Below are 21,990 nucleotides of genomic sequence, written 5' to 3' on the forward strand. Positions count from 1 at the left end.
CGACGAAATAAAAATCCGTTACGGCTGGAAAAGCAAACGGGTTTCCTTTGTTTACCTTAAACATTCGGTATGGTGTGGTATATTTCGCTCTGACGGAGGCTTACGCTCGAAACATCAGCTTAGAAACTTTGTATGAAGGATAATTAACATTATCAACTCAGTTGATAAAACCAAAATTTTCTTGCAATATCCCCCGCTAACGCTACAGCGTATTTCAGACGGCTTCTCATAAAATGGATTATGAGGGACTTTATCGGTTAAGGGCATGTATTGATTAAAGCCAGATGCTTGCAAAGGTGGTATTTTATAAGTTACTCTAAGAGTCTTCTTGAACAAGTAGTTCGGACGAACAAAGCAAAAAGACGAACAGTCAGATTTTTTCTTACTCTTCAGTCTCGCCACCTGATATTAACATGTCATGGATAATTTGCGAATCATCGAGGCGACCCCTCAGGGCCTCATTACGCGAGCCTGGTTTGATTTGTTGCCCGGGTTAAATCACCGCAAAGTGTCCTAAAAATAGCAGTCCACCTCACATGAACCCGAGCTGCCAGTCTGCATGAAAATGTGGTTCTCTTCGAGATTTACTCGGGTCAGCCTTTCCACCGACGAAAACATTGTCAAATAATATTGACTATAAAGTAACAAGACGTCCATTATGACGAAATGGTGCTAGGTCAGGATTTAGAAACAAAGATAGTATTAAAAGCACAGAAAAAATGTTTATTTGGGTGAAAGTGCCAAAAAGAAGTAAAGTTGACTTGAGGAAAAAATTGGGAAAATTCACCCATTCTAGGCGGGTCAACCAGGCTCTAGGCAAGGGTTACACGGCAAGGAGAGCAGGCCCGGTTTGACTACTTTTGTCATTTAAAGGCGTACAAATAAAAAATATGACTCTGAAAGGGTTACCCCTTGCTGGGATTTAATCGAGGGCAAAAAGCAACCTGGGGTTGTGTAAAGAGGTTCCTGATCCAAGCCCTAGGATTTCTAAAGGTCTTCCCCCACATTTAAATTATATAAAGTGTTAGTTTTAAAAAACATTATGATTATGTTTTTAAAACTATTCTTTGAAAAGTTTAAAGTACTGAATGAACTTGAGCTTGAAGCTTGAAGTTGGACTTGGACTTGATTATGTCGTGTTTGGTTCTTTCGTGATCAAAACTGTGAAAAATTGGAAAGATTTCTATAGCACCCCAAACTGATCTTCGACAAAGCATGAGCCCCAAAGGTAAACTGTTATTTTATCCTTTGTTCTGTTTTTTTCCTTATTATCATTATTTGTTTTTATCAAAAACAAATAATGAGTAATGCATAATGAATATCCTCAATGAAGAATGGGTTAAAACGAAAGTCTTGCGTAAAAATTCAAAGTGTGAAGCTCCAGGAACCTTCATCAGTTTTAATTAAACAATATATATCAGTGCAATTCAGAAATCTTTCTTTCCTTCATTTGTTAGCTTTCGTCAGTTAATTGATGGACCAACCTTCCGCTTACGAACATGAAGTAAAAGCGTCTTGTTTGATGTCGATATTTCCGACATATCACAAGAAACAGTGGTCACAAATACTTCCGTGATAGTGCAGTAATAGAAGCTGATAGTACGACAGCCTAATAAAACTACAAATTTAAAAGTATATTTAAAAATCGCGCATGTACTTTTTTCACCCCAAGGCTTATTTTTGGTGCGATAACAGGCCGCTGTCCAGGGGATGCACCCACGTCCCGCCTCAATAGAGTTCCTTCTCAATGACCGAAGCCGAGCAAATGGCAGAAACAGAACCTACCTTTTTTACCGAGACATTGGTCCAAATTAACGCTGCTTTCCTGTGCTTTTAAATCATAGTTTCCTGTTTTCGACACAATCAAACTCTTGCACAAAAGCCCCAAGACGCAAGTCCTAAATAGGATGATCAAAGACAAAACGGATTCATCCGTTCTTGTTACTAGCTCATTAATTTCTTACACAGCGAAACTTGTGAAAATTTATCTTTGCCTCAGAAATCTGAGCCCTTTCCTTTATTTCTCTAGTTTGTTTTCGTTCTTCTTATTGTCGTAGAACACGGTTTTGGAAGGAAGTTTGACAATCAAATTAAAGCTTTCGAAATCTTTATTTGGGATTTTTTAATTTAATAAGCCTTAGTAGAAAAAACCCTTGACATTCTGTAAGTTGTTCGGTAAGCCTTCCACTGAGACACACTTGAGGCCTGAAGTTTACGACGGAATCGCTCAAGGTATGACGTTAAAAGTGCAACTTAGATAAATTATATCATGACGCTGTCAACATAAAAGCATAGTCAGTAAAGAAATTCAGACCTAAAATCATGATAAGATTTCATAACCATACCTTCTAAGAAACATTTTCTCCATTTCCTATATTTTAACTAGTTTTTAGGTGGAGCTAATAACCAGACGATAAAATTCAACATTTTCAAATGTTTTTTCAACGCATGCATCGGAAAGTTTTTTTTCTTCCAGAAAAGAAGTTCCCTACACATCAATAGCTAACAAGATTTTCTCCCTTGTAACAGCTGTAACTGACGGGTTTTCGTTTCGTTCTGTGAGGGTGAAAATCGTTCACATAATATAAAATACTGTAAAAAAAACGTTCGTTTGGCACCAAATAACTAACTACCAAAGGTCTCCGAAACTCAGGTTTTAATAACAAAACTTTCTTACTCGCTATCAAAATCTGAAAACGTCCTCGAGACGTTATTTACGAGGTAAATTTTAGCCCACGTGAAGCCATAACTTCCCCCCTAGGGTGAAACTTAGGTCATCAAGCGCTCAACCTTTTCAATGCATGAAGTTTAGTTCATCATACCAAGGTAAATTTACTAATCAAGAGCCAAAATATACAAAAAGCTAAGAAAAATTTGAGTGGATGTTTGAGAGCCTGGTGAAATGGCCGATCCATTCGAGAACTCTGGAGAGCCTAAACAGAATTATTTCAAGACGTTTTCTCATCAAGTAAATGTAGCTTCGTTGATCATTATAAAATTCATCAAAATAGTGAACGGATTCAGTTTTTTATAGTCTAGTCGATGATGTTTTGGCTGTGAAAAGCGTTGTATGAGGAGATTGAAGGTTTAGAATCTCGGGAAGTGATGCGCACTGCGCATAAAACGCTTTGAAGTACCTCTCAAGCAACGATACACGAAACTTGTTTGTTTGTTTGTCTTGTTTTGTTTTGCAATATGGTTCAAGAATTAACTTACATCTGCAAAAATTTCCCTTAAAAAACTGCATACTACTCAATGCTGTCTGGCCAAAGTTACCCGCACAGTTTTGTAAAGAACCATGAGTCTATAGATATGGCGCTACAGAAATCTTTCAATATCGATCATCATCATTATTATTATCATAACTGAAATTTGAATCACTACGCTGGGTTCGTGGTCGACTTTCATTTCAATTGAGTGTCAAAGGTCATGTGGAATTTTATTGCATTTCCCTTTTTGGCGATGTAGAAGACACGCGTCACCATCTCAACTAATCAGATGCTAAGCTAAAACCAATAGCGACTTGTTAAGATCTAACTTTTTTTGCACTTTCCGTCTGATGTTTCTTTTTTATCTGATTGGCTAATGTGACTTTTCTCGGCTTTGGTGTTTCGAGATTTAAGCTCTTGTTCATCATTTTCCTCTTTATACATTTCTGGTGTCTCTCAGTTGCGGATGCTATGTTCTCACTGTGGGTCATAGCTATTCTTGCGCCATCCTCGGCACAATCGCCTTTGACATCATCGCCGTCTACACTGACGCCATCACCATCAACTTGGCCATCTTCAGCATTGTCAGCTTCATCATCAACCTCTCCATCGCCACCTCAAGAACCGCAAATTATCCGGCCACGACCGATTATCCTTCCACCAGGACCATTATCTGCACAAGTAACATCACTGCTATCTTCCCTGACACTGTCGCCATCGTATTCAAGATCGTCCCCAGCTTTACTGTCAGCTTCATTCTTATCCACACCATCGGCTCCTCAAGAACCGCAAATTGTCCATCCACGACCGATTTTCTTCCCACCACTTCCACTTCCCGTAGCGTTACTGCCACAACATTCTTCTCCGACTCTGACCTTATCCCATGCACCACCGTCCTCAGCATTATTGTCCACTTCATCTTCATCTATACCAGCGCCACCTCAAGAACCGCAAATTTCCCCGCCAAAATCGATTTTCCTATCACCGACACTGCAATCTACCCTGACACCGTCGCCATCGCATTCAGCATCATTATCACCCTGGTCATCAACCTTATCATCAACGTCACCATCGCCATCACTTTTACCATTGTCATCAGTATACCGCTTACTACCAACCTCATCAACACCTTCGCCATCACTTTTACCATTGTCGTCAGCATTCCGCCTACTATCAACCTCATCAATACCTTCGCCATCACTTTTACCGTTATCGTCAGCATCCCGCTTACTACCAACCTCATCAACACCTTCGCCATCGCAACCACCTCCACCTTTGCCGCCAAAGATACCTATACGAAATCCACCTTGGGTGCCGCCACCGCCACAACTTATACAACCGTTATCACCTTCTCCATCGTCGTTACGGCAATCACCGCTGATACTAGTTCCATCACGGGTGTCAGTAGGACAGTCCGTTTCCGTGCCACCATCTTCATTCCAATCGTCCATGGTGATGCCACTTCCGCCAATAACACAACAGTCAATGACAACGATGTCATCAATATCACCATCAGAGTCTTCCACGTGGTCAACTACAACATCACCACCACAGAAAAAGACAGGTAAGGGACCGGTCATTGGGGGGGAGGAGGGGTTGTCTCATCATAAGATTCCCCTGATTTCCCCCCACCCCCCCTCTTTAAGGCTCTGTAATGTTCTGATGAATTTTCCCTCCCCTCCCCCTATTCGTTATTAATTGGAAGTCAATATTTTACAGACACTAGTCAAATATTCCGACCACAGGTGTTTTACATTTTTTACATAAGGGGGGAGGGCAAAGTGAGAGTGGTAAAATCCCCACGGCTCTTATTTCGCTAACGACTTTGGACGCTGATCTCAGAAAATTTAGAAAGTCTGCGAGATGCGTATCTTAGAAAGCTAAGCGGTGATTTGTTTGGCTGAAACATTCCAAACTAGCTGTCTTAGATAACGAGAAATTAAAAGCCGGTCGCTCTTACATGTTAAAAGGTTAACAGAGCTCACTCACAAAATAACCCACGCGTGATGCAGGTACAAAGCAGGAAAACGTTTGTGAATTTTGTTGGTGCTTTTGTGATTTACTACCTCATCGATCATTCCCTAAACATCCCAAGTGATTTAATACCTATTTCATTAAAATTAATTGCAAAATTTTTTACTTTTCTAAGAAATTATCAAGATCATAAGGATAGGTTGATTAATGATAGCGTGCATAAGATCTCCAGTATCTCAGGATTTATCTCATTCGATTTTAACACCTCGGTGTTAACAGTTAAATGAAAGAAATTATACTTATTTCTTGCATTATTTAACAATAACTAAGGTCGCTGAACGAGATTCGACACGCAGATAGCTCCGAAATGGTCCAACAACCGTGCGCGTTTTTAAAAAGAAACAGAGCGAGTATAAGAAAGGAGACGAAAACCGGGAAGAGCCACCAGACTGAATTTTTTTTTCATTCTTGTTCCCAGGTCCTTGTCAACTATTCAAGAAGAAACAGAGTAAACTTTGCTCTGAAATGCAGAAATTGGAGCAAAAGTATGGCGTTGGAAAGTTTTGCAATCGTTATAAAGCGTCATGCAACTACAACATCACTGATGGTCCTTCAGACCGCAAAATGTTACTTTGGAAAAACTGCTATTGTGATTCTCTCTGTGAGGAAATGGGTGATTGCTGTATCGATTATGACAAATGGTATGAGTCAGTTGAAATTTTTTTGGTCACATTAGTTACAGAAAAACGTTAGACCAGTTTGTTTTTGGTTCAAGTACAAGTATCTTCTCATTCTTTTCAGGTAACAACATTAACCCTGTAAAGAAAGGTGTTATTCGTCTTGTCACAAGCGTGGGACAAAGAAAAAAAATCTGAGTTCCTATGAGGAATCAAACTTCTTATTCTATTTACAAACATGACGCTATCGACATTGCTGATCCTAGCAGTATGCAGGACGTGAGTCATATGAACTTCGTAATAGACTGCGCTCGCCTTAAAGTCTCTGTGGCTCAGTGGTAGAGCATCGGAGCGCAAATCCGAAGGTTTGAGGTTCGATTCTTCATGGGGCCTCAGAATTTTTTCTTTGTCCTGCGCTTGTGACAAGATAAAAAACATCTTTCTCTATATCTTTACCGAGCTCAAAATTTACCATCTCTATTATTCTATTCACAAACATTAACCCTCTTCACCCTAACATCAGTATTTATGTTTTTTCCACACTGTCCTCGTTTCTTGTGGTTGCCTTGGGTCGTTAGGCGGTTCGCGTAGTGAACCCCCAAAGCTCCTTCGTTTCTTCACTTACTCGCTAGTATTGCGCCGTTTACCATTGTGCTTCGTCTTCTAACTAGCTGAAAGCCTGCAGGGAACAAGTTGTCGGATGTGTGATTGTCTGACAGATTAATTGATTGCTTGTCGTATGACTCAGAACAGTGGTGAAACTTTTTAATTATTTCAAACACTGATTAGCATACTGTTTGTACTTATCATTTAAGGCGCACAAGTGTTCCAAAAGCACCAAAGAACGAAACTCAGCAAACGCAACTTTCTTGCATAAGTGCTCCAGGGTCAAAGAAGAGATCCTGCTACGGTTACATTATGATTGACAGCTGCCCAACTTCATGGTGGAATCCACCAATCAAGCGTGCTTGTAAGAAAAGCAATTATACCGCTGACCCTCTCGTGGCTTTACCGGTTTTTGATGTAACAACAAACGTTAGTTATGCCAATATATACTGTGCCATATGTAATGGAAAGTCACGCAATCTTCACTTCTGGAGTGTCAAGATTGTACACGCACCGCGCAGAAGTTCTACTTTGCAGGATATTAAATATACCGATACCGTTTGGCATACAATACCGATTGATGCTAAAAAGACTGAAAAATGTATTGCAACACCTCTTGTGGCCAATAGAAAACCTCGTCGTAAGATCGATCGTTTATGTCGTTCATACGCAAATGTTATTAAATGGCTCGATGGAAATCAGCCGATGCGTTTGTTAAAAAATCCTCACTGTGCTTTATTAGAAGATGCAACAGCTCTAGTTAACAAAACCGTCAATTGTCCAACCAATGTTAATGTTCCCAACGTCGGAATCAGAGATTATTCAACGATTTTCGTGTTCTCTATTTATGCAGAACATTTCACTGATAGCTTCGTAAAGACCGTGCCTGTGAAATTTAGTTGTCCTGTTCACACGTTTTACGATCCGTTCGAAGAAAAATGTTTGTTGGTACCACGTAAACCTTCCTCTGTTAAGAACATAGACACTAAGAACGTCTCTTTCACCCTCGTCTCTCACACCCTCGTCTCACACACTCTCGTCTCTCACACTCTCGTCTCACACACTCTCGTCTCTCACACCAACGATGAATCTCGGAGTACAACGCCCACTACGCATGTACACGATCCACGCGTTGAAAGCGGAAAATCATCGGATTATTCGCTAACTCTTCGCATCACCACCTGTGTCGGATTCTCCCTGTCAATCACTGCCCTGCTCTTCCTGCTGATGACGTATTTCCTGTTCGCTGAGCTGCGCACATTTCCTGGTAAAATGGCGATGCAGTTGTCATGCGCGATGATAGCCCTGCAGTTAGTATACTTTGCTTCAGACCCGGATGTTGTTTCCTGGGCAGTCTGTGCCGTGATGGGAGCTCTGTTACATTATTTGAACCTGGTTGTATTTCTATGGACGGGCTGCATCGCCCACGATACTCACAAAACTTTCACAAACCCAAGTAAGTGTATTGCGCTATGGTTGTGCTTCTGCTATCAAAAAAATACACTTTGGCCTGATGCTGGTCTCGTACCCAGACCTTTCACGGCTAAGCGGTTTCAGTTACAGCTACACGGTAGGATCTGGGTACGGGATTAGTCCAACGCCTTTCTCCACCAATGTAAGTGGGTAAGTGGGTACTTGCCAAATACCAAGGAAACTGGGCCGTGGAGTGGCGGGGGGAAGGGGGGAGGGGATACACACTTGTCCAGCGCGTGCATTTCCCAAAAGTAGGTAATCTTATACTCGTTTCCACGTCCTTCTTGGTTATGCTGCGCTTGTTTGATTGGCCTTAAAATGTTATATCCCTCTTCCTCCTCCGAATCGATCAGATGAGAAACTAAATCCAATTAAAATGGTGCGTTTCCTCACGCGGAAGATGGTTTGCTCACTTTTACTTGGATTTCCATCGGCTCCATTTGATGTTTCCGTTTTTTTCTGATTGGTCTGATTGTAAGTCTTTAGTTTTACAAAAATCACTGGAAAGGCATTTGACCCTTTATACCCTAACATCAGTATTTATATTCTCCGTACTGTTCTCTGTACAGTTACTAAGCTGCTGACAAGGAGAATTTCTTTAACAATCAAGAGTTTCTTTTAGTTGGTGATCATTTCCTTTATTCTCATGACATTAAAGTATGATTCAGGGGTGATATTGTAAGGAGAAAATAGATGTTAGTCACTCCTAGGGGTTAAAGGGTTAATCAATGAATTCTTCTCGTAAACATTTCCTTTCTTTCTTTATTTTATGGAGATTTTATAGCTCAACTTCGAAATAGTCCGGAGTATTTTTATTAACTTTGAAAACTTAGCCATGGCGTAACAGTGAAGAACAGTGTAATCCTTTCCTTTCCTTTTCTTCAGACATTGATTTCCAAGAGCCGTCGGTCATCGCCAAAAGGAAGAGGTCCTACAATCGTTGCAGCTTGTTTTCCTGGGGTTCCCCTGTCGTCGTTGTCATGTTTTTCATGACTTTGCAACTGTCCAATACCGCAAATATTTACGGTGAGTTTACGATGGTTATTTTCCACACCCCTTAGCTTTGTCCTTTTTCAATGATTCCTTTTATTTTTACTTGTAAAATTACTTGTCTTGCAGGAAACGAGCATAACTGTGGACTGTCGTTCCCAGCTCGCTATTATGCCGAAGTGACGCCTGTTTTATCATCGCTTCTGTTTGTGACCATTGCTTTAACTCGCACAGTTGTTGCCATGAACCAGCAGGTACAGATATCTATTTCTCCACCCCTCCCTCTCCTTCCTTTTGGCCGTCGCCCACCCCCTTGGTACAAATTTCTGTCTCTCCTTATAGTCTCAGCCTTTCGCTGCTGTAAAAAAACAAAGATGGCAGCTTTGATTTTCACCAAGAAAATACTGAGCACCCTCTCGCCAAAATTACGACTGCTCTGCAGGCTTGCCAAGATAATTTTGCAACTATATTCCGCGTACATATGATATGTAAATTTCCGTAACAGGCTATGTCATTTTTTTACTCTGTATCACAGGGCAATTCAACCACCTTCCAAAACCACGCTACCCTCCCTCAAACGGTGTTAATTTTGACAGTTGCCATAGGGATAACCTGGATCCTGGGACTTGTGGTGGCTTTTCATCCTACTCCAAATTTGGAATACCCATACGTCATAGTCAACAGTTGTCAAGGTGCGTATCGTTTGAATGGTCTCTAGCCCCTGTCTTTGTGACTAGATCTCTTATGAATTTAACGGTACCAGAAACAAAGGCTTCGGCGCGACATGCACGATTTGCGTGCACTTGCACTTAGACATACTGTATATCCTCGAGTAAGCGCCCACGCTCTAATAAGCGCCCACGCTCTAATAAGCGCCCTCCCCCCAAAATAAGCGCCCACCCTAATCTCGTACCCAGATCTTAGACTTTAACTGTAACTGAAATAACCGCTTGGCCGTGGAAGGTCTGGTTACGAAAATACGCTCACCCCCTGGACCATAATTTCAAACAAGTGCTCCCCCCCTCGATTAACAGCCCTCCCCCCATTCTTCCGTCCTCACTTTCTTAAATAATAGGACTACAAAGATAGCTGGTTTCTATTGCCACTTGATTTATAACTTTTTAAGCCTCGACTAAAGTGGAATCAATACAGGAGAATAGTTCTTTTCAGTTCCAGTTATTTCTATCTCCATGTGCTCGAAGATTTCCGAGTTATGTGTGTTATCTTTCCTTTTGATTTTTTTTCCTTTTACTCCGCCAACTTAACAGCCCTCCCTCCCCCCCTCTTTTAGCCGAAATTTTAAATAAGCGTACGGGTGCTTATTCACGGAAATTTGGTATTCAAATTTGTAGGCTTGCTGGCAAGTGGTTCGTGGGATTATCACGTGTGCGAATGATTTTTACCGCGTTCCCATTTCGGGGGTATTTTCTGGCCCATTATTTTTTTGTATCATTCTCATTTCTGGATTCCCCTCATCATGAGAATTTTTGTGGTAAATCTGCAACTGCATCTATCCCCACAATGATATGCTAATGTAACAATTACGTCACAGTAAAGAAGCCCATAATCCGATCACGAAAACCTACCACCAGTCTCCCAATGAAACCTCTCAGATTCATTTCTTCAATTTATTTCACAGGTGTCCTCATCTGCATTTTATTCGTATTTAAGAAACAAGTGATTACCCTGTACAAACAGAGGTTTATAAACAAAACAAATCCTGGGCCGGAGCCGAACGGAGATGATCAAAACAGGATTACTGATCAGGAACTCACAGGAAACGGGGACGGTTATTAAAGTGCAGCCATCCTCTAGACAGCAAGAGACTTGTCAAAACAAAAAAAAATAAAGGAGTTGGAATAAAACCGTATCATTAACTGCACTGGAATAGAGTGAAGAGTTGGTACCAAACTCCTCGAAAGGTGCTCCCTCGTTATAACAAAAAATCCGAAAAGTAGTAGAGTCCAATGACGTAGTTAGAGATAGAATAAATTTCTTAAATCCAAAAGAAATTTAGCTTGAAATGAAGACTTCGAAAGATCTTGACTCCAAAACAAAACAAGTGACAAATTTTCGACAAAAAAGCCCAAAAACAAAACTGAACTGTGAGAAACAAGGGAACACGAAAGTACCCTCGTCAACTTCTATTGCCAAATTCAAATCTGTGGACGAGATTGGCTAACTTATCGAATCATGCGTGCCGCGTAATACTAAAGAATGAACTATACAAAAGCATGAGGACAATTTCAACACTTGTGTTACCATTAAGAAAGATTACCGACATGTTCTAAGAGACACCAATTTCTTTCATTCGAAAATCAATAATACACTGAAGACTATTACTGTCGTTCGACTGCCATAGCAAACTTTAGTAATTGCAAAAAATTCTAAGTATCTACTCAAGGATAGAAACCGAAACTGTTCTAGTTTAAATCCCGGCTCATTGTTGGCGTGAGAAAGATAACACCGCATCCCAAACGAGCACCTGCGTTACCAGTTATCAGGCTCTCGCGTCTGGCTGGACCAACCCCTCGTCCGAGGTCGTCAGGTCTCTGATGAATCTGTGAACAAGAGGAATTAAAATAGTTGAAGGTGCAAACCGTTTAGGGCGTAGCATATAAAAAGTGTCCTGATCTTTAACCAATACTGGATTGTTCTCTTGAGGAACGAGTTTGCTAACCTGCGTAATTGGCAGTTTTGTGCGAGCTTTAAGAGTTTTTAAAGCATCAGAACCGCAAAAAACAAGGTAGTCGTGCGAAGCTTGGGACGGGAAATAATGGTTTCTCCGCTCAGACGTCAACTGCCCGTTTTTGCAGTTCCGCCCTTTTCATGAAAAAAAACGTCTGCCATCCTCTCAACCAATAAAATTGAAGAGCTAGAGCCAATCGCGACCTGCTCGTCTGCGTTTTCCTACGCTTCAAGCTTTTAATTTGACTGTTTTTATACGAAAATCTCATTGGTTCCATGTGACAATTACCCCCGTTCTGATTGATCATTCCGTTTATTGTCGTTTTGGTTCTACGATTCTCGATCGAGAAGCAGTCACCTTACCACAAATGCTCGTCCTAATACTGATAAGGGTCCGACAACAGAAATAAGATGATCGGAAAACTTTGCTTTGATAGTTCCACTCGCATCCGCAACAAGGTTACCCAAATCTCCAACATGGCTGCAGATGAGAAACAAAAATACCTTACTTTCCAATATAAAGTCCTTGTATATTGTCTGGCAAAGCTTAAAGAGACAGCATGAATATTACAGAGCCTGAATGTGGGATCAGGCAAATTTTATCGAAACATGATCAAAATCCTCTGCCCTGCTCCCCCCCCACAATCCCCCGGACGATAAACACTGATGCCCCCCCTCCCGCCATCCTCCAGGCGATAAACACTGGCGTTTCGCTTACCGAAATTGGTCTTGAGGTGCTCCATGGCAAAGATTAAACGGGTTGTAATGGCCTCCCGTGCTCTGACATCCTACGAAAAATTGTCGTATTTATTATATGATTAAATCTTTGATCAAGATAACAACGTACATGTCACTTTCAACCATAGTTAACATGTCGGGTCAGACAAGTGTCTCACGACATATGCCGATACATGCCGATGATTGCCGACGACGATTGCCGTTGATTTTTCGAAGTCTTTGAACTTCTTTTGTCAGTCTGTTCTTATATTTCCCTTCATTGTTTCTTATTCGTTCTCACTTGATCGCTTGTCAAAATTGAAACGAAAACTGTTTTTATGTTGACCCAAAAAAAACACCTTGAGAGGAACTCAAATTGGAAAAAGTTTCCGGAGATAATTTTATAAATTTTTTTGATGTCAACTTTATCTTCAAAGGTACTTTGATATGTTGTTTGTGTTACGATAGGAACTGATTATCTGTAATTCGAGGCGTGACTTGATTTACGTGGGGCGCACACCTACGGTGGCTAATTTACCGAATCTTCTGTGTAACCCCGTGCATGATTTTAGCCGTATGAAATAAACTGATTGTTTTGAAACTGAAAGTTGTCTTCCCATTTTTATCACAACGTACCTTCCGTTAAAGTATCTCCGTACTCGTGAACATGAAAGCCGTGTGTGGTGTTAGGGCCAAGACCTGATATATTTATTTCTATGCATGTTAAACCTCCATACCGCTACAGAAAGAAAAAAGCAATACAAAAATCTTCAACTGGGTCCAAAAATATGAAACAAGTATTACCCTAAAAGACGGTTGTCAAGCTGCGTGATAAGATACTCGTCACCAGTTCACCTTACCGGTTGCGTCAGTTTGACTGTTCCCCTCACTGGAGTCTTGGTGCCGGGAGGTGGCTGGGAATTTGGAGCGATAAAACTCATAGCTTTTACTATATCTGCACCTAACCGAGAAGGAATGAATACTTTAGAAATTGTAATACCAATGAAATTGTTTTCTTCGATGAAGTGTTGTAAGGAGGATTTGTCACTTTCCTTTTACTGATTGACTGACTGACAGCCAGACAGGAAGACTGACGACTGACTGACTGACTGTCAAAAAGACTGATAGGGTATTTTAGTATTATCAACTGGGTTGATAACGTAAACTAGCCACCGTAAAGAGTTTTAAAGCTGACGTTTCGAGCGTTAGCCCTTCGTCAGAGCGATTGGCGAAGGGCTAGCGCTCGAAACGTCAGCTTTGAAATTCTTTACGGTAGCTAATTTACGTTATCATCTCAGTTGATAATACTAAATTGCACTTTTGTACTCTCCCACCGACGCAGCACCACAGTTTCTTTAGAAATTTAGCTCATTTATTCATTTGTTGTAAAGACCGACTGACTGACAAACTGAATGACCTGACTCGGCCATAAACCGATTGAAAAGGTTGACTGACTCACTAACGGACAGTCAGATTGACTCACCAACTGGATAACTGACTGAGTCACTGACAGACCGTAAGACTGACGGACGGCACATTGACCAACTCTCTGACTGGTTCACCTAAGAACTATCGCAATAGCTTACGGATCGACCTACTAACATAATTATTCAGTTTACTTACCAGGATAACATCCGTAGACGTGGTCAGCAGCTACCGTTGCCACAACGCTCAGTGCCCAAGTAAAAATCAGAACCATTCTCCCTACGGATTTTAGAAGTTCCTTAATGTCACTTACGTCACTTTACCAAGATGCATGGGAAAGTGCAGGAAGGCGAGTGCATTCCGTGATTTTTGCGTATGAGTGGTGTTTTTAAAGATGTCTTCAAAACGTCTCGAATTACAAAATTTAAGAGCATTTCAAATAATTTTCTTTTCTTTAACATAAAATCTTTCCCTAAACCTGCTTTGTAAATACTAAATCAGTAGATAGCGTCGAAGGCGCGCTCTGATTGTCTACTCAACACCGAATATCCTTTGCCATTCACCTAAAAATAAATATTGCAATCGTTGCAGAGATGAACGAGTTAAAATTATATTTTTGAGCTATGTTATCTCATTGTTTTAGTATATACCAAAACAACTATTTACCTCAATGTCGGTGGCTGGTTTTGGATAATTCGTTAAATAGTTGTTAAATATGGTAACGAAATAAAAGTGGCTGTTTGTATCTTACTCGAGGAAGTATCCATGTTCACTGTATGTATGTTATAATGAGTAAATGGTAAGCCGCTGCTAAGAGTAAGTTTGAAAGAATTCCACTATACTTATGTTGGGGAATCATACTAGAATGACGAATCATAGAACTCGAATGAAAAGAAATTATGAATTTTCGTGCCTTAAATTAGGAATAATGAAATACGAGTTACTGTTTAAATACGTCATGAGTGTCGAAAAAAACATGTCAATAAATCATAAATCCTTGGCTACAAAAAGGCAAGGATCACGAATCAGGTCAAATAATTCCTACTATGGCCCACGTGTGTAATACAAAAGTAATTATCCCAGTACAAAGTTATATATTCAAGTCGAAAATTGTTTACTCCGGCATAAAAATATTTATCCTAGTATAGAAATATTGTCTCTGTACAACATTAGATTCGATTCCGCCTCCATTAATCCCGGTAGAATTGTTCGCGGGGTGAATTAAATATGTAACGTGAAACATAACCTTTCCGGAGTTTTTTCTGAACTGTTTATCTTAAACTCAAACATGCAAGCTAGTTGATGTTCTTATCAACAGTTGTGTGAGCACCTCTGCATACATTCTAAAAATCGTTGTTCAACAATTCCGGAGCCTCTTTTTGCTTCTTCTTTTAATAAACGTCGGAAAGATTCAAATTCCGATTCTTTCAGAGAAAATCTGGCCAGAAAAGAGATTTTGGCGTTGCTAAACGGCACGATCCACCTCAGACATGTATCAAAAAATTTCACCTACGACTGCAAACACTTTTTTTTGTAGCCGTCTAACTCTAAAATCTAAGAAAAGGAATCAGGTCTTACCTGCGAGGTGAACTTCAGAGCTTAACTGGAAAACGTCCGTGTCAATTCAACTGTCTGTGTGGCCTGTTCTCTAGTTGTTCGTGTGACTTCTCGTGTGTCTAAATGGCAATAAATAGCAGGTATTTGAAGGTGGCTAGTTTCCGCGTAGGGAACTTGTTCTGCTCTCTAACCTGTTAACCCCTCACCTCCCAAGAGCCAGTGATATAGACAGACTTTCTCCTTACAATATCAATACAATATCAAGCAGACAAGTGAAGAGAATAAAGCAAAATAGCAGTTAGGAGATTATGAGTAGACCCATCACCAAATTCTCCGAACTAACATCACAAGAGTTGTATGACAGACAGTAAGGAGAATTATCTATGAGATCTTGGGATGAAAGGGTAACTCAACTCATCTATCAATCACAATAGTGGACAATTTCCTGGTTGGTGGTTTCTATAGATATTGACATTTGTCATTTTCTACAAAACTGAAAAATATTCTGCGTCTTTCTTATGTTCTTTCAAGGGTGATTAATTCAATTTATTAATATCACCCTTTGAAGGCTCAAAATCGCCAAAATTACATCTGCTGTCAAGAACGATGACGGGGACATTTGAGGAAGTAGAACTCAGGTCTTGAATAAAACCTATATCGCGAGACACAACGTAACAAAGCCTTCACACAACAAGTTTTGTCAGCGATATTCGACTTACGAAAGGAGATGAACTTTATTCGATTGTCTCATCATGGAGTCACTTTGGATGTTAATCGTGAGACAAAGGAATAAAATTCATCTCCTGTCTTATTCAACGATGAAAAATAACCACATACGTTATTAGATATTCGACTTAGTTTGCAATATTTATAATTGTTTCCAATACACAAGCTAACAAGAGTGAACGAGAACTCGCTCGTGCTATCTTTGAAAGCTTGAAAAGCTGATTGTGACAGTCTTTCAAGATGCCTTGAGAATGTAAAAGACCTCCTCTCCTCAGTTCGTACTTTGGAGACCAAACGTTGATAACATTGGGTCACCAACACCTATCGGAACAAGTTTACGTCATTGCGGGGTTCCCCAAGGACCTAACCTGAAATAGACACATGCTTTCAACATAAAAACGCAAATGAAGTCACTTTTCATTCCCCTTCAGAAGTGGCTCTCTAGAGGCTCCTTCAACAAAGGGTTCATTAAATTTGTAATGCTTACTCAATCAAACAAAAGATTCCCTTGATGACATCTCTCCAGTCTGAGAGTCAATAAGCTAAATCTAAAAATATACCAGCACTTTTCGTCTGTTTTCACTGTCTGCAGAGGCGACACGATTAGTCGTTAGGCTCACCAGACGTAACCACTCAAGTGTTCCTCTTGATCAAATACAAGAAGAGTCTCGTTCCTAAATCAGTCAAAGGCTACTACAGGAGACGACGAAAAATATTTTTTTTGATTTTTAGCTTGAACCCCTCCATAAAAAAAGAAATGAAATAAATGAGTAAATAAATAAAGAACGATTTGAATCTCCTTCGGATTCGTTCCGATTTTGCCGCCAGCAGCTCTTCCTCCTCAGCTAGAGATAGCTTATTGGCTTGTTCCGTCATAATCTAAATTTGTATATAACACGTTTCCGACTAATTACATAATCCAGCAATATCATTGCTGAAAGCTTTCTGCCCTTGATGTTAGGATAATAAGATTTGAACACGCTAGTCGAATAAATAAACACCATTGACTGTTTGTCCCAAGCCTTTGGGATACGAAAATGATTTTACGAATTCAGGAAAAGCCGCTTTTGAGTTAGTGAAGAGAGTCTCAGTTTCGAAGGGGTAGCTGTGACGACGGTTACAGTTAGATTTTTTCAGGTTAAATTCAAATGCCTATGACGGTAGACGTTTATTAGAAGAATATTTCTCATACAGGTCACATTGGAGCTAATTTTGTTTGTTTAAAATGTAAATCTGTCTAGAAGTTCAAAGCGACCTTGCCATAATCTTGCAAATCGCTAAAATTTCGCCTGTCATCTAAGGAATCGAAGTCCTGCCTCGGAGGATTCCAAATTTTGGCAAAACAGGCATTTTGATTAAGCCATTTCAAAATCAAAATTTATACATTGCGGAGGTCATGTCTGAAACAAGTACGTCGTGAATTACGTTTCCTTGAAGCCGATTCTACCCGCTGAAACGTCTGCTGGTAGTGTACCAAGGATACTGAAATTGCTGTGTTGCTTTTCTGTTAAGACTGAAAGACAATATTCTACCCAAAAACGTACCCGAAAGCCGATACGATTCGTGGCATGATCAGAAACAAATTATCGATGTAGTGAGCTATTTTGATTATCAAAATATTTACAAGATAAAGTTTTTTTCAAATTGTCGAAAATTAGTGAAAATTTCCATAGAATGAATATATTTGGAAACTTGGAGATTGCATTCCAGATGTAGAGAATCTTCCAGATCTCGAACTGTTCGATGCAAGCTGCTACAATAATGAGATTTGAAAGAACTTTAAACAATTTGACTTTCCTGAATAAAATAAAGGAAATATATGTTATTTGCCGGCTGGGAGGTCCGTATGGTGAAAAACTGTGACCTCGGTCTTGAAACACAGTTTTTCACCATACGGACCTCCCAGCCAGCAAATAACATATTTATTTTTTGGAAACTTCACGGAATTCTTTCCGAAAGAACCTGAACGATTTAGAACTGTAAATACGGCAAGATCTTCCATAAACTGAACAGTTTTTGGGCGAGTAAATGGTAGTTAAAATAGAGATGATGCAAATTCAAGAGAGACGCCTCAGCGAAACATTTTCATTTCCGTAACGATAATTTAAAAGGCTTCAAAACAAACCTTGAAACATTACTTTTACAAGTATCTGTCACAATCTGACCTGTCAATTAGAGAGTGCGCAAGTAAAAAAAAGCGTAAGAATATTTGAAAAACAACGGAACTAGTTTGGCAAGGACTGCCACGACAATATTTTCTTCAAAAACAGTCAATGATCTAACGGATAGTATTATTCACTCTCATCGACGATTGATTCATGTACGAAGATTTACTTCTGTTCATTAAGTAGACGGCGAAGAAAGTAATTGTGAGTAAATTCAATTTTTTTATTTCGAAGTTGTGAGAGTTTGCTGCAATAGCGTGTGTAAATCTGGTCTTTCCTTCACAAAAACTAAATTCGAATGGCACACTCCAACGAGACACGAGGTGATTTAATGCGGCCTTTTCTCAAAAAATTCCTTCAGTTTCTCTTGTGCAATTTACAGTACAAATGTTCAGATTGAACGGACTTGGAAAGACTCACCGAGAGCGTATATTTGTTGTAGAACTTAAATTATAACTTCGCTCGCTCTTTCACTGCGAACAAATTGCATGAGAAAATTCAGGTATTAAATAAATGAAAGTTCCATCTTTCAGTTTAACTGTAACCAAATACCTCACGTTTTAACTTTCTAGGTACTTTTTGTGAACGATTAAAATTAATTGCAGACGGGTTTTAGGCCGCTTGTCAACCAACGTAATGACACTATTGTTTATACAAATTCACTCTGAAACCAATATTTTTCTGTCAACCAAAGTGATTTGATAGATAGAAAAGAGAGGAATCATAAGTTATTCATCGGCTTAAAGTAGTGACCGACGTGTTAGCTTAAAAATACTGCCCAGCCGGAAAAACGAGATATATTTATGAAAAATGGCAACGAAAGTTTGGATGCACTTGGCGACTCATGAAAGCGTTACCGTGGCCCGGCCCGTGGGCAGAGATGGGAAAATACTGACCAGGTAAGGAACCAATCAGATTGCAAGATTCGTTACCGTGCCCTCTCAAAAAAAAAATAAATATATGTTATTTGCCGGCTAAGGGTCGGTCCGTATGGTGAAAAACTGTGACCGAGGTCTTGAAAATGCTGCCCGAGGCCTACGGCCTCGGGCAGCATTTTCAAGACCGAGGTCACAGTTTTTCACCATACGGACCGACCCTTAGCCGGTAAATAACATATTTATTGTTTTTAAACTTGACGAAATTCTTTCCGAAAGAACCCGAATGATTTATGGACGTAAATACGGCAAGATCTTCCATAAACTGAACAATTTTTGAGTGGGTAAATGGTAGTTAAAATAGAGGTGATGCAAATTTAAGAGAGATGCCTTAGCGAAACATTTTCATTTCCGTAACGATAAAGGTGATTTAAAAGGCTTCCAAACAAACTTTGAAACATTATTTTTACAAGTATCTGTCACAATCTGACACCTGTCAATTAGAGAGCGCGCAAGAAAAAAAAAGCGTAGGAACATTTGAAAACCAACAGAACTAGTTTGGCAAGGACTGTCACGACAATGTTTTCTTCAAAATCAGTCAATGATCTAACGGAAAGTATTATTCACTCTCATCGACCGTTTATTCATGTACGAAGATTTACCTCTGTTCATTAAGTAAACGGCGAGGAAAGTAATTGTGAGTACATTCAACTTTTTTATTTTGAAGTTGTGAGAGTTTGCTCGTTTGTTTGCTGTAATGGCGTGTTTAATTCTGGTCTTTCCTTCACAAAAACTAATTTCGAACGGCACACTCCAACGAGACACAAGGGAATTTAATGCGGCCTTTTCTCAAAAAATTCCTTCAATTTCTGTTGTGCAATTTACGGTACAAATGTCCAAATTGAACGGAATTGGAAAGACTCACCGGGAGCGTATATTTGTTGTAGAACTTAAATTAAAACTTTGCTCGCTCTTTCACTATGAACAAATTGCTCGAGAAAATTCAGATATTAAATGAATGAAAGTTCCATCGTTCAGTTTAACTGTAACCAAATACCTCACGTTTCAACTTTCTGGGTACTTTTTGTGAACGATTAAAATTAATTGCAGACGGTTTTTTGGCCGCTTGTCAACTAACGTAATGACACTATTGTTTAAACAAATTCATTCTGAAACCAATATTTTTCTGTCAACCAAAGTGATTTGATAGAGAAAAGAGAGGATTTATAAGTTATTTATCGGCTTGAGGTAGTGACCGACGTGTTTGCTTAAAAATACTGCCAATCCGGAAACCGAGGTATATTTATGAAAAATGACGAAAGTTGGGATGTACTCGGCGACTCACGAAAGCGTTACCGTGGCCCGTGGGCAGAGATAGGAAAATACTGACCGGGTAAAGAACCAATCAGATTGCAAGATTCGTTACCGTGCCCTTTAAAAAAACAATAAAAACTGATATTTCATTTCTCTAAATTAGGATATATTCACAGCCCCTTTTCCTGTCTTTTCCTGTCTATAATAATAATGATAATAACAGTAATAAAGTTTTTTGGGCGCATTTAGAAAACTCAATGCGCCCACATAACTATACAGAAAAAATAAATTAGTTAAAACCTACAAAATGTTTCTTATAGTAGTAATAAATAAAATAAATGAAATAATTAATTAGGAATCAGGTGACATGAAAGCTAGGTATAGTTCCTCATAGAATAAGTCAAAAATAACATTTCTGAAACAAGAATGTTTTGAGGGCAGATTTAAAAGATGAAAGAGATGTTGTATCCTTAACAGAATCCGCTAGACTGTTCCATGATAATATAAGTGCAGAAAAAGAAAAGGCATGTTCACCGTATGCCACAGAGTTCACAGTAAGGACAATAAAAAGTAGTTTAGAGGATAAGCGCAGGCTTCGCTGCGGGTGGTATTGTTGTAGGAAGGAACACGTAAGCCACATTCACGCTTAGGGTTAATTGTGGCTGCTGACGAATGTACCAAGGAGGGACGACGAAGTAGGCTGGACAAAGTCCATGGATAATCTTGAAAGTGATGAGCAGAACTTTGAATATAATTCGTGACTCAACAGGTAGCCAGTGTAGTTCTCGAAGGGTAGGTTTGATGTGCTTGTATCGTTTAGTTCCAGTGAGCAGTATTTTGAATTCTTTGCGGTCTATCCAGTTCCCGTTTTGGGAGATCATAAAGGATACTGTTACGGTAGTCTAGACGTGATATTACTAGTGCATTGACTAACAGTTTGAGTTTTTCCTTGGTGATTTATTTGCGAATGCGATCGACCTATGGACCTGATGGTGTTAGCTGCTTTCCTACACGTCTCGTTTATGTGGTGTGTCAGTGATAGGCTTTTATCTAAATTAACACCATGATCACAAACTCTCTCAGTTCGTTCAATGACGGTATTGGCAAAAGAGAGCTTTTCGATATTAGGTGTCTTAGTGAACCTGGATGTAAGTAGTATAACCTCCGTCAGCATTACTTTTCAGTATGTTTTGCGTGTTCCGTCGTATTACATCCTCTATACAACTTCGCAGGGTAGTCAGAGATAGAGCCTGATTTGCAGGATCAATAGCTATATATAGTTGAGTGTCATCTGCATAAAACAGTTCAAGTTATGGCGAGCAATTGCATCTTGAAGAGGGGCGATATACAGGGTGAAAAGCAATGGTACACGTATAGACCCTTGTGGGGTACCATGACGCAGAGCGCAACGAGTAGACACTTGATCTCCAATGACTATTGATTGCCGACGGTTTTCAAGGTAAGATCTGAACTAATATAGAGTCAGTTTTGAGAAACCAAAGTAAGGCTTGAGTCTTTCCACCAAGATTGTATGATCAATAGTGTCAAAGGCCGCTGATAAATCAAGTAGTACTAATACAACATCTTGGCGACG

At 39.7% G+C, this 21,990-nt stretch overlaps 2 protein-coding genes across 2 annotated transcripts; one reads left to right on the forward strand and one right to left on the reverse strand.

The window, feature by feature from the left end:
• The first annotated feature begins 2,135 nt into the window (after positions 1 to 2,135).
• LOC113676620 (uncharacterized) lies at positions 2,136 to 11,244 on the forward strand. Its single transcript, XM_089206719.1, has 8 exons — positions 2,136 to 2,232; positions 3,670 to 4,773; positions 5,662 to 5,884; positions 6,676 to 7,922; positions 8,825 to 8,965; positions 9,059 to 9,183; positions 9,465 to 9,621; positions 10,569 to 11,244. The coding sequence occupies exons 2-8, from the start codon at positions 3,681 to 3,683 to the stop codon at positions 10,724 to 10,726; spliced, it is 3,144 nt and encodes a 1,047-aa protein (XP_089062845.1). The 5' UTR covers positions 2,136 to 2,232; positions 3,670 to 3,680; the 3' UTR covers positions 10,727 to 11,244.
• Positions 10,023 to 15,551, reverse strand: LOC113676621 (uncharacterized). The gene is made up of 7 exons (XM_027193295.2): positions 15,338 to 15,551; positions 13,958 to 14,038; positions 13,195 to 13,295; positions 12,971 to 13,073; positions 12,336 to 12,405; positions 11,981 to 12,098; positions 10,023 to 11,490 (listed from the first exon to the last, which is right to left on the reverse strand). Exons 2-7 carry the CDS (start codon positions 14,031 to 14,033, stop codon positions 11,353 to 11,355), a joined length of 606 nt encoding a protein of 201 aa, XP_027049096.2. The 5' UTR covers positions 14,034 to 14,038; positions 15,338 to 15,551; the 3' UTR covers positions 10,023 to 11,352.
• Between the last annotated feature and the right edge of the window lie 6,439 nt (positions 15,552 to 21,990).

The sequence above is a fragment of the Pocillopora damicornis genome, chromosome 5 (genome assembly GCF_964200805.1).
Source record: "Pocillopora damicornis chromosome 5, jaPocDami1.2, whole genome shotgun sequence".
Lineage (NCBI taxonomy): Eukaryota > Metazoa > Cnidaria > Anthozoa > Scleractinia > Pocilloporidae > Pocillopora > Pocillopora damicornis.